We start from the raw sequence: 12,028 nt of genomic DNA on the forward strand, positions 1-12,028 counted from the left end.
CGCTACCTCTGCTCCCTAGCTTGCTCCCATCGACCTCCGGGCCTCAACCCCCCAGGGCCAGGATATCATCACCGCAGACCATTGCCATTGCGTGGGACTCTTGACGAGCGGCGGGACCCGTCCGCCAGGTCGTCCGATGTCGTGTGAATGCACCCTCTAAACCCGTTTCTCCGCTCTTTTTTCCGGAGCTCTCTGCCGTCGCAATGTGTTCCCGTGGAGAGCCATGTATGCTCCCATCTCCCCAAAAAGATCTACACATCTATACGATCTCCTATAGAATACACCTAGCTGACCGCATGACAGATTCTTCTGGTCCCCCTGACAGAATCTCTTATTAATTCACGGGATCGAGAGTCCGGCGCGCAGTATGCCGACCTGGTCACCTCCGAGGACTTTCTTGCCAGTCACATCCTGCGAATTACGGGCTCACCGGGTTCGTCTGCGACTAAAGAGCTTTCGTCGCTAAGGGATCAAAAGGGCAAAGCATGGCAGATGGCAACGGCAAATGGACGGACGGTCGTCATCAAAGAGTCGGTAGTCTACAGCAATAAGGGGTTTAAGATGGTCAACCATGCCCAGCTGCTCAGCGACGTCCTTTATTCCTCGCCAAACGACAGCTCCCAGCAGTGGCTCATTTACTACATCTCCAAACCTCTAGTCGGCTCCTATGAACCTGGTCAGATTGTCCAGGCTATAGTTCCGGGTACTTTGGACAGTGTCTCACTCCGCCATGGCTCGGGCTTGGACGCCTCCTCTACTTTCCCCGCCAACTACCATCGCAATGAGATATCCTCGTTTGGTGACCTGCTGTCAAAATTTCCCTTGATTGCAAAGCAGATGAAACCCGGTCTGGACCGTCTCTTCCGCGAGTTTGGCAAAGAACTAGGCAAACCACTTCCACCTCCACCATCCGAATCCCCTGTGGCACCAGAACGTCCAACTGACCGGAGTGAGGTTTACTCCTCGCAACAAAATTCCACCCACTCACTACCATTTGGCGCTTCAGAGCAGTATGAAGATGAAGAGGATGTAATGAGAAATGCTCTGGACACTGCAGTTACCGCAGCCATTGACATCTTTCGTCTTGTGGACAAACAACAACTCTCACTTCTTGGTGCTACCACTGATTTGACTGGCCCCATGGTTGAACGTCTGATTGAACGCTATGTACTAGAGCAAGTTCATGATAACCTACTCTTCCCTCGCCTTTGTGAGTGTCGCCAATCTGATGATCTAGACCTCGACCTACGCGTTCGCCAGATGGAGAATATCGATGTGTCTCAGGTAGGGATACCGGTAGAAGGTGGCCATGAGGGCAGAGAAGATCTTAGACGCCGCATCGCAACAGCGGTTGAGGAATTCAGAAAGATCTCCGATGCAAAATGCCCACAGGACATGCTTGCCATACTCCTGAAGACCGTGAAGATCGTTACCATAGACCAGGCATCGGTTGCACCCGACAACCAGAACGAAAAGCCTTCTGTTCTCACTATCAATGCCGATGTGCTTGTTTCCCTGCTACTGCTAGTTGTCATACGCTCACATGTACGGCACCTCTATGCCAGGCTCTTATACATGCAACGCTTCATCTTTGTAGATGATGTCGAATCTGGAGAATCTGGATACGCACTTAGTACATTTGAAGGAGTCTTGATATACCTTCAAAATGACTCTGCAGGCCTAAGAAAAGCGAGCTCGAGAAATAAACGTCTTTGGTCAGCAACCAAGCATGGGAAAATTCCAGAAATGACCGCTATTCTACAACCGGAGCTTCGAGAATCAAGTCCAGTTACTGATGAAAACGAATGTGAAAACGAGCAACAGGATGACTCGAGGAGTCAAGAAAATGAGCGCCAACAGCCGGTACCAAATGGAGTGCCAAGCAACAGGCATAAGCTGTTCTTTTCAGAATCGAGTTGTGCCATTCAAGATGATGTGCCAGAAACACCTAGATTAGCTCATGTCTTCCCCTTCCAAACATGGGATCAACCTACAACAACCATGGAGCGACCTAAGCCTCGGAAGAAGGTATCGATGGATACAAGGAGCATGTCGGAATCATCAATCACGTCTTTCCTTTCACGCTCTACTACATTCGGATCCATAGCAGGTGGAATAGAAGGCGATACATCTGTTCAGAGTTTAACTGCAACCAAAGATCCGTCTGGACATTCGGTCCCAATGATGGCTGTCGAAGCTTGCCAGCCAGAAGCTCTGAGCTATCTGCTGAGTTTGAGCGAGTACTACCCTCGGGAAAGCATTCTTCAAGATACAAACAGCGAGGGGACTACCTTACTGAGCGCTGCCGTTCAACTTGCGTATACTGAAATCATTAACATCCTCATTGAATACATTCTCCAGGGAAACGAATCTGAAGTGGCCTCATACCTTGCAAAGGCTGATAATAGGGGTCGCACCGTTGCACACTACCTCTTCAACTCACCCGCGCTACTTTCACGTCTGGGAAAATCTCTGCCTTGGACGCTACGAGACAGAAACGGACAAACGCCTTTATTCGCCTTGTGCAGGTCTTACGATCATCCTGATTACAACCCCATGGTGAATGAAGCGTTGACATTAGCGACCCAGGCCCAAGACGATGGGAACCCACTACGGTTGGATGATCATGTTGATGCAAAGGGAAATACCCTCCTTCATATTGTCAGCGACCCGCAAATACTACTTAGAATACTCAGGCAGTGTGACGGAGATCCCAATTATACAAATGACAGAAGATTTACCCCGTTGATGGTGGCTAGCAAATACGGTCGAATTGACCTTGTCAGGACTCTCTTTGCTGACCCTCGCGTTGATGTCCATCTTCGAGAATCCCGTGGGCTCACGGCAATAGAACTTGCCAAAGACGATGAAATCAGGAACCGAATAGACGATCTGGTTCTCTGTTCTAGTCCACTCCCATCCTCGCCTGATGCAAGTAACCGTACAACAAGTGTTGTTAGATCTCTGTTTGTTGAAGACTTTGGAATACGGTTCATTATTAAATCTGGTGCTCCTTCTCCCAGTTCGCCTTCTCCCGATCCAAAAGCACCTCGCACGACCACGTACACAGTCACAACTTGCCGGCGCAGCCTCAACGATTTTGAAAATCTTCTTCGATTTCTACGGGTAGAACACCCTGCATCATATCTTCCTGAGATGCCTCATTTCCGATCCCCCTTTCAAATACCTTCAAAGCCCTCGAGGGCTGTTTTACATGATATTCAGGAACGTTTGGATAGACTGCTGAAAGTTCTACTGGCTCACCCAACTTTCTCGACCCACGAATTGCTTTGGGAATTCTTCCTTGTCCCTGAGATCCAAACAGAAATGATTGACCAGCGTTCTGCACGCAAGGCTACAGTCCTTGCTGAATCAATAATGGATGATTACGAGCCTGCGTCTGCAGAAGTTATACGAAGCACCCAACAGATTCTAAGCCACGCCGAAGACGCAGTCCAATCTGTCAATGAAGGAACCCGAAACTTGATCTGCTGCGGATACCTATTGCAAAATGCATCTACAGACTTTGCAGATGCTCTTTTCCTCTGCAGCTCTATGTTTTCGTCACTGCAGCCACCCGCAAATATTCTTCCACATCAATACGTCCGAGCCTTCCACCGCTTCGTATCCTCTTTCAACCTCTCATCAACCGATTCCTCTCCCCTGCTACAGTTTTTAGCCGCACTCACCTCATCCCAAAATACCACAAGAGCAATGCTCACTTCCCTCTCCCGGCCTAACAATCTCATTCTGACACTCAATTCCGCACAGAGGTCACTCTCCCGCGCTCGTTCCGCAGTTGCTTCCTCATCTCTACCGCGGAAGTTTAACTTCTCTGTGCTTGAAGAATCTCGCCAACGCTCTATCCGCGAACAAGAGAGCAAGATTGCCACACTGACGACTGAGATTGAGGAAGTCAGAAAAGAAATTTCGTGGAACAAGGAAGTTGTCGTTGGTGAACTTGCTGGATGGAGTTCTTGGAGAGAGCAAACTGGAAGAAAGGCCATTCGAGACTTTGTCAAGACAACACTCATACGAGAGAAAGAACGTGGTAAACGCATGGAACGGTGTTTACGAATGATCAAAGGCTAGATACTGGATTGCACTCATATGGATCTTTCATATCTCATCTTCTGTTTTTTTTTTTTTCCTGGAGATATATCCCCCTTGCTTCCCCCTTTTTACGCACCATTCAAATCTTCTTTGTTATTCTTGAGTAAATAAAAGGTGACATAACCTGCAACTTAGCTGGTTTAGCCGCAATATTTCTTTTTCTTTTTCTTCTTTTTCTTTCTTTTCAACGGCGGCTAATTCTACAGCGTTAGTTTGTTTTTGTTTTATCTCCTGTATGACTATACCTCGTTTTCGTTCTCAGATACTTCTTCTAATAAGAGATTTCTCACACTGCGCCATGGTTATGGGCCAGGTGCGGGAAGATGATTCACTTCGGTATATTAATGGAGCTCAGTGTCTCAAATCTACCTGGTGTACCCCAGTTATTTAATTTATTTCATGGTATAGTAGGTTTTTAGAAAAAACGAAACACAAAATTCAAACAGAAAACCGTAGAATTAACCCTTTATTTATCATTCATCTACAACCAGTCCTCATCTGGGTATAGGGATCCAACTATCATCAGTATCTAATTGATAAGAAAAGTGAATAGGGGAAAAAAAAGAAAAAAAAAAGAAAGAAATCCCATAAGAGCCTTGCCAAAATAGTAGCACTAACCCCACAGTGTGCGTACAAGCTCAAATAACGGAGTAGTTGACGGCTGGTGAACGAATCGAGCCTAGAAACAGAAATCCAGCTGATCGGAAGGTGAGAAAGCAAAAGAAAGGAGAAGAGAACGTAAAAAGGAAGCAATAGCACCCAAACAAGGGAGTAGATGTCCCATTCCTGAGGTGGAATAAGGAATTGGGATCTGAAGCAAGAGAAATTTCATAATACAAGGAGATCAAAAAGAGGGATCGGATATATAAGGAAATCACTGCGCGAGCAGAGGTAAAATAAAATGCAAAAGTGAAAAGAATGGTCCCAGGAATGAACGGTTAAATGACTTCATCGGTAAGCGGAGTCCACCACAAGTATGTACCAGTGATTTTGATGTAAGTAGCATCCCGAAGAAGCAAAGGCGAGACAAGAAATAAATATGCGAACAAGAACTCCTAGGTATACGGTTATTGCGAGTTTGCTGGGTATACAGCACTGTTGTGACTCGTAAGTTGCATGAGGCTGTTTCGTCCTGCTTGGTGTGAATTCACCGCGCTGTATCTTTTTGGTATAGGCCGCCTGTATTCTTCTGAAGAATTGTGTAGATGTAGATTCTCCTGGGACGACTCGGGTAGTGGAGCAAGACCGGGTGCCCCAACTGCGTGGAAGCCAGTCTTTTCATCTTCCATCAAATCTGGCGAGTATGCCATGTACTGATGTTGATGCTCACTGGAGGCAATGAGCAAGTTGGATTGGGTTGTATTACCCATGTTACCTTGAGGTAGATGTAACTCGTTTTGCGCAGATTGGCTCAACGATGGCTGGTAGGCAGCATCCTGGTGGGAGGGGTATGTAGAATAAGCAATGCCTTTTTCCTCCATGCTATGAGGATATGAGTCCCCTTGAGAAGGGCTTGATAGGACACCAAAGGAGCTCATATTGTGATCATATGCCATTGACTCATTGTGGTCGACAATTCCAGTTTGAGTCTGTTGGACATTGCCCATAGGAGGTGTTGGGGGGAATGGAGAGAGTCGCCTGCTGGAACCCTCATCGGTCTGGTTCTCCCTAGTATGTTTCCATCGTTTGTAGTAGACAAATGTGAGGAATATCAGGGAGATAACGACGAATCCACCGAATACCGCACCAGCAGCAACACCGCCCTTGCTTAGACTACTGCCTTTCGATTTGGGAGGGCCCGGGGGAGTGGTAGAAGAGGTCACGGGAGTAGAGGAAGATGAAGATGTTGGAGCTGGTGGGACATTGGAGGACTCTGCTGGATCACCGGTTGGTGATGTTGTTTGCTCTGGGGACTTGGATGACCCCGATGGCTCTGATGATGAGCTTGCAGGCACTGGGTCTGTAGAATTTGGTTTTGGATCTTTGGTAGTAGTTGGACCTTCGGTTGGTTCCGCGCTTGGCTTTGATTCTGGGGGCGGAGACTGTGAAGGGGAAGGGTCTTCATGTGTAGGCTGTGGTCCGTTTGTCCGAGTCCCAGGATCCTTTTCAGTCGTGGGGTCCCGGGTAGGTGAAGGTGCTGGGTCTGGCTGCTGGGTCATCGGGTCTGGAGGAGGTCTGTTTGGAACAGGATCCCTGGGCGGGTCTGGTTGTTGTGTTGGAACGGGCGGAGGAGAGTCAGTCTTGGGGGGATCATTCTTGGAGGGATCATTCTTGGAGGGATCGTTCTTGGGGGGCTCATTCTTAGGCGGATCATTCTTTGGGGGTTCATTTTTTGGGGGTTCATTTTTTGGGGGATCAGGATCATTTTCTTTTCCTCCTCCATTTCCTCCTCCATTTCCTCCTCCATTTCCACCTTCATTTCCGCCTTTTTTTGGTTTATCTTTATCTCCTTCTTCATCTCCTCCGCCCTTACCGCTGCCTGTTTCCGGGCCTCCTGAGCTTCCTTTGCCATCCTTATCCTTATTCTCCCCATTATTATCGCGGCCATTGTTAGGGCGATCGTTCTTATCAGGACGTCCAGGCGGTGGTTTGTTCTCTGGACCGGGTGGAGGTCCACGTCCTCCTTCTTGATCTTCTCCCTGGCTTCCTTCTTTTCCACGCCCACCTTCTTTCCGTCCTTCTCCTTTCCCTTTATCGTCATCGGCCCTCTTGGCCTTGGATATCTCGTCCCATATCCAGAGATGGTCAAATTGCCGTGGTAGTTTTGAGTCGTCTTGTTTTAGACAGCCAAGCTGGTCAGAACATGAGTCTGGACGAGCGGAAGAACGTATTGATGGAGTGGTTGCTAATGCAGAAGCGCATGATTGTAGCAGCAGTAGTTGAATGAGTGTCGGCGGTAACATGATTGGACGTGCTGGGTCAAAGGATGGAGCCCTCCGGCAACACGGTTAAGACAACGCGCCAGTCGATGGCGATGCGCATGAAGGAGTGAAGTAGATGGGTGGTGAACGAGAGACGGCAGTGGGAGAAGGGCTTTCCCTTCTGTTGAAAATTCAACAGCAATGAGATGTGATTGCGAACTGGTCGAGGAATCGTTCTATTTTTACCTGGTCACAGGCAAGGACAGTCTTGAGAGGAGATTGATCTGCACGGCCGAACGAGCGATGGACAACGGGCAAGCATGGTCAAGCCAGCGAAATACCCGTCAGATTTTTCCTTTTCTTTTTTTGGGTCTTTGGCTCTGCTAGTTGACCCAGGAATTGGAGAGCAGTGCGTAAGCCTAGCCAGCAGCCGCTTCTCTTTGATATATGTAAGTCCGAGGGAGGTTGTCAAACGGTTTCCCTCTCATCCCGGCGATTGGCGTCCGCCAGGAGAAGCAAAAACGAACGAAAAGGCTTAAAGTTCTTTCGCAGTTTTCCTTTACGAAGCGCCCACCTGCAGGTGGATGGAGAATTTATTGTTTTATAAATTGCACACTTTTTTAGGCGGGCGAAGGCTGCGAAAAGACTGGTCCGTATTGGCTTGTAACGAGCGGTACCGTTCATCGTCGGCCATCATACACCCTCTTTTCGTCCGTGGATTTTGGATGGCCTGTCTGCCGGTGGCTCGAGGACAACATCCTATCCTCCATAGAAGGAGAAACGGCAGCTGAAACAGCACATTATTATTATAAAGGGCCATGCATAAGGGACCTGACAAACGCAAGCAGGACTCCGCGGCCTGCCCATTGTTCCCCCACCGATGACAAGCATATCCAGGGGAGCCCCGGACGAGTCGTATGCTTGTGGCCGTCAAGGTGCCGTCTTGAGTAATCCGTAACAGGGGGCATACCCCTTATCCGCTACTAGTGCGCTGTAGCGTCTTCATGTATGCACGCCTTTTCGAAGCCAGATGTGCGCTGCGTCTGTTAGTCAGATGGCTTGTCTCGTACGAACAAGATGGATGGCCTGGAGACTTAGCTAGCCGTGTATGTCATAGCCTGGTCGGCGATGTACTTATATATTTGCTACTTATCTCAAAGTAGAGAGGCCGGTCATCAACCTTCTCAGTGAAGTCATGTCTTGCAAGGTCCGAGCCGAGTTCTTGTCCTCTATTTTTCACTTTTGTACTCCGTAGTTGGAGAAGGAAAATGCCGTAGGAAAGTGAAAATGACGTCGAGAAGTAAGAAAATGCTGATGCCTGCTGAGGTCGCATCCAACTCGCCACAGAGCATCTTGTTACTTCGTCCTCCGTATATAAATATCCCCGCGGGGTAGCTGTTCTTCTTCTTCTCCTCTCCCTCTTTTCCTGTTCTTCATCTTCCATCTCCATCCATATCAAGCTTCATCAAGACGATAGTAAAGACGGCGCATCATCTCAAGAAACTGCTGGCCCCTGGACGGTTCACATCTACATCATCCACCCCATCAACCATGCCTCTAGTTGTGCCGAATCTGTCAGAAGATGACAAGGCTGCCTGGGCGGCCAAGCTGATGGGCAAGAAGATTACAGAGTCCGAGTCGAACGAGACTGTAAGCTTGAGCCCGCTGATGCATGCCGGTTACTCTGGCACTGACATTGCTTTTTTGCCCTGTTTCCTAGTGTTTTGCAAAGAAGGACCTTCCAGAGGGACACCGAGTTCTCAAGCCAGGTGACATGTCTACAATGGACTTCAAACCAGATAGGTGTGTTAATATAATTGTCGATATTAATGGCTGAGTTGGTCGTCTAGTATATGCCTGCTAACCCCGCGGGCTGTGCAGGATGAACGTCTACGTCGACGAGAACGGAACCGTCATGGACGTCAAGCATGGCTGAGCTTCCTGCAGATAAATGGATTATCTCGGATGCAGTGACGACCATAATGACGACGGATAACGACCTCAGTGGTGAGGATCCAGGGTTCCAGGTGATGGCTAATACCTGTAATTAATCGCCATCCATGCGTTGATCAATATAAGATAGTTTCATCGGGCCTTTTTTTTTTTTTAAGTCTCCCTCCTGCTAGAGCTTGTAGCTTGTGATGGTAGCTAGACACGCCCCGATAGGTAGATAGACGTAATGATAAAAGGCAGCCGGAGGCTCAGCCTGTAGATTGTAGGTAGAGGATGTCCAGTCCGATGAATAAGTGCTGGCATCTCACTTTAGGAGCCATGCTGATTCACCTCCTTGCTTGCGGAAGAACCATGCATGGAACACAACTGTGCATGCTGCACGCCCCTTATGGGAGATTCGCGCATTCGTGCATCCTTCCTGCCACACATCAGTCGTCTTCGTCAGAGCTGTACGCACCCAGCCCCAGGGTTGACGCCTTTGTTTCTGTCGGGATGCTCGGCTCTGGCTTCTTGATAGGCGGAGGTTGAGTGGCTTCAGCTCCTTCCATTGCTTTATCCTTGCCATCTTTGCTGTGGGTGCTGCTATTATTATTGTTCTCTGCAGCGGTAGCGGACCTCCGTCGTTTAAGACCTAGCAGACCACCTTCCTTCTCTTTGGGCCGTCGGCGTTTACGTCCTGAGATAGCCCAGTTGTCACCTTCATCTGCAGGCCCAACGAGCTCAGCAGCGTTCCCAGTCTCCGCATCCAGAAGAGCCTTCTCAGCCTCCTCACGCTGCCGGTGAAACAGTTCCAGCTTCTCACTCGTCTCCTTCTGCAATGCCTCCTCCTTGGCATGTGTGGACTCGAGTATCGAATCGAGGAATTCAACCTCGTCTTCATCCAGGGTTCGAAACTGGTTCTTCAGCCGTATTGATTCCTCGAACGCCTCTTGTTTGGCAGCTGGTGTAATCCATACCCGTCAGTACCAGTAGAAAATGCAGTAGAATAGAAGACTGAAGCTGAATTGAAACATTAACACCAGCGTTCTTTATTCATGCCATACCCTTATTCTGCTGCAACACCTCGTAGAGACTCTTCCCCCCTTCTTGCTGGCCTTCAACAGCCCTCCTTTGGCGACTCTCCTCGAGCTCCTGTTTTACCTTCAGCCACTCGTCATTGGGCTTGCTGCCTTCGTAGTCCTCCCCTTCCACGCCCGCAGATACAAACCCAGACGACATCCTGTCCGTTGCAATGCAACTCGCCGGCGGCTGTCTTTTCTTGCTTTATCGTCTGCTCGACTAGCTACTCCGTCGTCGTTGTCGTCTTCCGTTTCGCCGTCACTAAGAAACTTAAGGTTTGATATATTCGCTTAGTCATCAATTACGGACTATAGTTGTCCCGATATCTCCGCTTTTCGCCGAGGTCCGGAAAAACTTGAGCCTATGACGAAAGCAGAAGTTCTTCTCGTCTTTCGATCTTCTTCTTCTCTTCGTCAACTCAACCTCGACTTGCACAGTTGTTGTTGATGTCGTTTTGATATCGTCTCTTCACGATGCCGCCGTCGAGTGGGCATCAGCTCATTCCGAAGGTCTGGCGGGTAGCCAGGTAAGTGGTCCTTTACGGTCGTTAAGCGGAGAAAGGACGCCAGGCTGACATCATTATAGGTTTGCCTTCGAGAAGACTGCGCGAGCTATCAGGAACAGACTTCCCGATGCCCCTGAACCCAGAGCCCTCCAGCTCCAGCCAGCATATATACGTCCGTCTGCTAGGACTCCCGCAAACCGGATTGCGGCTCTCAGGTCACAGACTCGTTCCTTTACCACTGGCCGTGTGTCAAGTCGTGCCGCCGGTATCAGAACCGCCCAGCCGCTGAAGATCGCCACCCAGGTCAGTCGGTTGACAACGAGGACTCCCTTTGCGTCAGCCCTCCGCCCAAACCTCACGGGAGGTGCCTTTTGTCGAACAGCAGGAGGATATGCTATCGGTGCGGGGAGAATAGGTGGAGCACGATACTTCTCCAGCTCTCCAACTTGCCCCGCTCAGGTTATCCAGAATGTGTCGGTAGCAATGCGTTCGTTCTGGCTGTCTGGCCAGAGAATCCGCTTTGACGGCATTGACAAGCGAACTGGTGCTAAAAAGTACAAAGTTGTAACTCCGTTGCAGCAAGAGGCCGGCCGTAAGATGGACGCCATATCCCCAGCCGCCTCCGGATCCTACGTTGACTTCAAGGTCTCTCCAACCATCACTGCTCTCGGATGCTTCAAGTCCATGCAGAAGGGATCGTCTTTCGCCGCTGATGAGCAGCCAACTCTCAACTCTGCTGGTCTGCTCGACCTTCTCTCCGGAGACTTTGCTCGTGTGCTCAAGGAACTCGCCGCCGTCCTCAACGATTTAAAGAAACTCGCCGCACTCGGTGATCTCCCCATCTCATTACAAGACCAGTCTACCATCCGCGTTCGATTCCCAGGATGCGATGCGGATACTGTGGAAAGGCTTTGTATCGAGGCTGGTGTTCAGAGGGGCGTTGTCGGCCAGGACGAAGACTTTGAGAGCAAAAACGGAGCTGAGATGGCACTCCTCTTTCCCTTTGCTCCTAGCCACCAACACTCCGAATCAGGATCTTGTCCGTGTGAAAGTCCCTTTATGCGAACGCCGGAGTATGTCAATTGGCAGGAGATGATGCTCTCGGACAAGTCCATTTCTCCCTTTGGTACCCCAGAGGGTGACTTTTCCCTCCTGAACCTATCTGAGGAGAATCCATGGGCTCGTCAACCATCTGATTTTTCTAGCGTTGGCATCAGCGAGCTTGGTGATCGAGCATTCTTCCCTGACATCCGCTACCCAACCCCTACAGCGTCCGACTACGGAGGCATCGAGGGAGTTTGCAGGTTTATCGAGGAATGTAACCGAGCCAGCCGTTAAGCCATCCCTCATAGATTATATTTGCTTTCCTTGCTTTCTTCTGCTACGAATTTCCTTTTCTCGTCTGATTATATCCAATTGTATATAGTTCGTTGTCGCTGTCTGTTTGTGGCTCCATTCGTTTCACTGGTGTATTTACAATCCTCTTTGTTTGACAGATACCATCTCCGCTATGCTACTGGCTGCTTTGCCGTCTCTT

General features: G+C 49.3%; 5 protein-coding genes across 5 annotated transcripts; 3 read left to right on the forward strand and 2 right to left on the reverse strand.

Annotated features, from left to right (window-relative positions):
* Positions 1–561: 561 nt before the first annotated feature.
* On the forward strand, positions 562–4,092 carry TRV_01604 (uncharacterized protein; the record flags this gene model as incomplete). The annotated part of the gene is made up of 1 exon (XM_003024207.1): positions 562–4,092. The coding sequence occupies one exon, from the start codon at positions 562–564 to the stop codon at positions 4,090–4,092; it is 3,531 nt and encodes a 1,176-aa protein (XP_003024253.1).
* Positions 4,093–5,051: 959 nt separating this feature from the next.
* On the reverse strand, positions 5,052–7,016 carry TRV_01605 (pH signal transduction protein PalI, putative; the record flags this gene model as incomplete). Its single annotated transcript, XM_003024208.1, has 2 exons — positions 5,052–5,168; positions 5,265–7,016. The coding sequence occupies 2 exons, from the start codon at positions 7,014–7,016 to the stop codon at positions 5,052–5,054; spliced, it is 1,869 nt and encodes a 622-aa protein (XP_003024254.1).
* A 1,153-nt stretch (positions 7,017–8,169) lies between these two features.
* TRV_01606 (uncharacterized protein) lies at positions 8,170–8,910 on the forward strand (the record flags this gene model as incomplete). The annotated part of the gene is made up of 4 exons (XM_003024209.1): positions 8,170–8,181; positions 8,370–8,624; positions 8,695–8,777; positions 8,856–8,910. The coding sequence occupies 4 exons, from the start codon at positions 8,170–8,172 to the stop codon at positions 8,908–8,910; spliced, it is 405 nt and encodes a 134-aa protein (XP_003024255.1).
* Positions 8,911–9,355: 445 nt separating this feature from the next.
* Positions 9,356–10,145, reverse strand: TRV_01607 (uncharacterized protein; the record flags this gene model as incomplete). The annotated part of the gene is made up of 2 exons (XM_003024210.1): positions 9,356–9,867; positions 9,971–10,145. The coding sequence occupies 2 exons, from the start codon at positions 10,143–10,145 to the stop codon at positions 9,356–9,358; spliced, it is 687 nt and encodes a 228-aa protein (XP_003024256.1).
* A 314-nt stretch (positions 10,146–10,459) lies between these two features.
* TRV_01608 (uncharacterized protein) lies at positions 10,460–11,829 on the forward strand (the record flags this gene model as incomplete). Its single annotated transcript, XM_003024211.1, has 2 exons — positions 10,460–10,512; positions 10,572–11,829. 2 exons carry the CDS (start codon positions 10,460–10,462, stop codon positions 11,827–11,829), a joined length of 1,311 nt encoding a protein of 436 aa, XP_003024257.1.
* Between the last annotated feature and the right edge of the window lie 199 nt (positions 11,830–12,028).

The sequence above is a fragment of the Trichophyton verrucosum genome (genome assembly GCF_000151505.1).
Source record: "Trichophyton verrucosum HKI 0517 chromosome Unknown contig00122_1.f1.exp, whole genome shotgun sequence".
NCBI classification, from domain to species: Eukaryota; Fungi; Ascomycota; class Eurotiomycetes; order Onygenales; family Arthrodermataceae; genus Trichophyton; species Trichophyton verrucosum.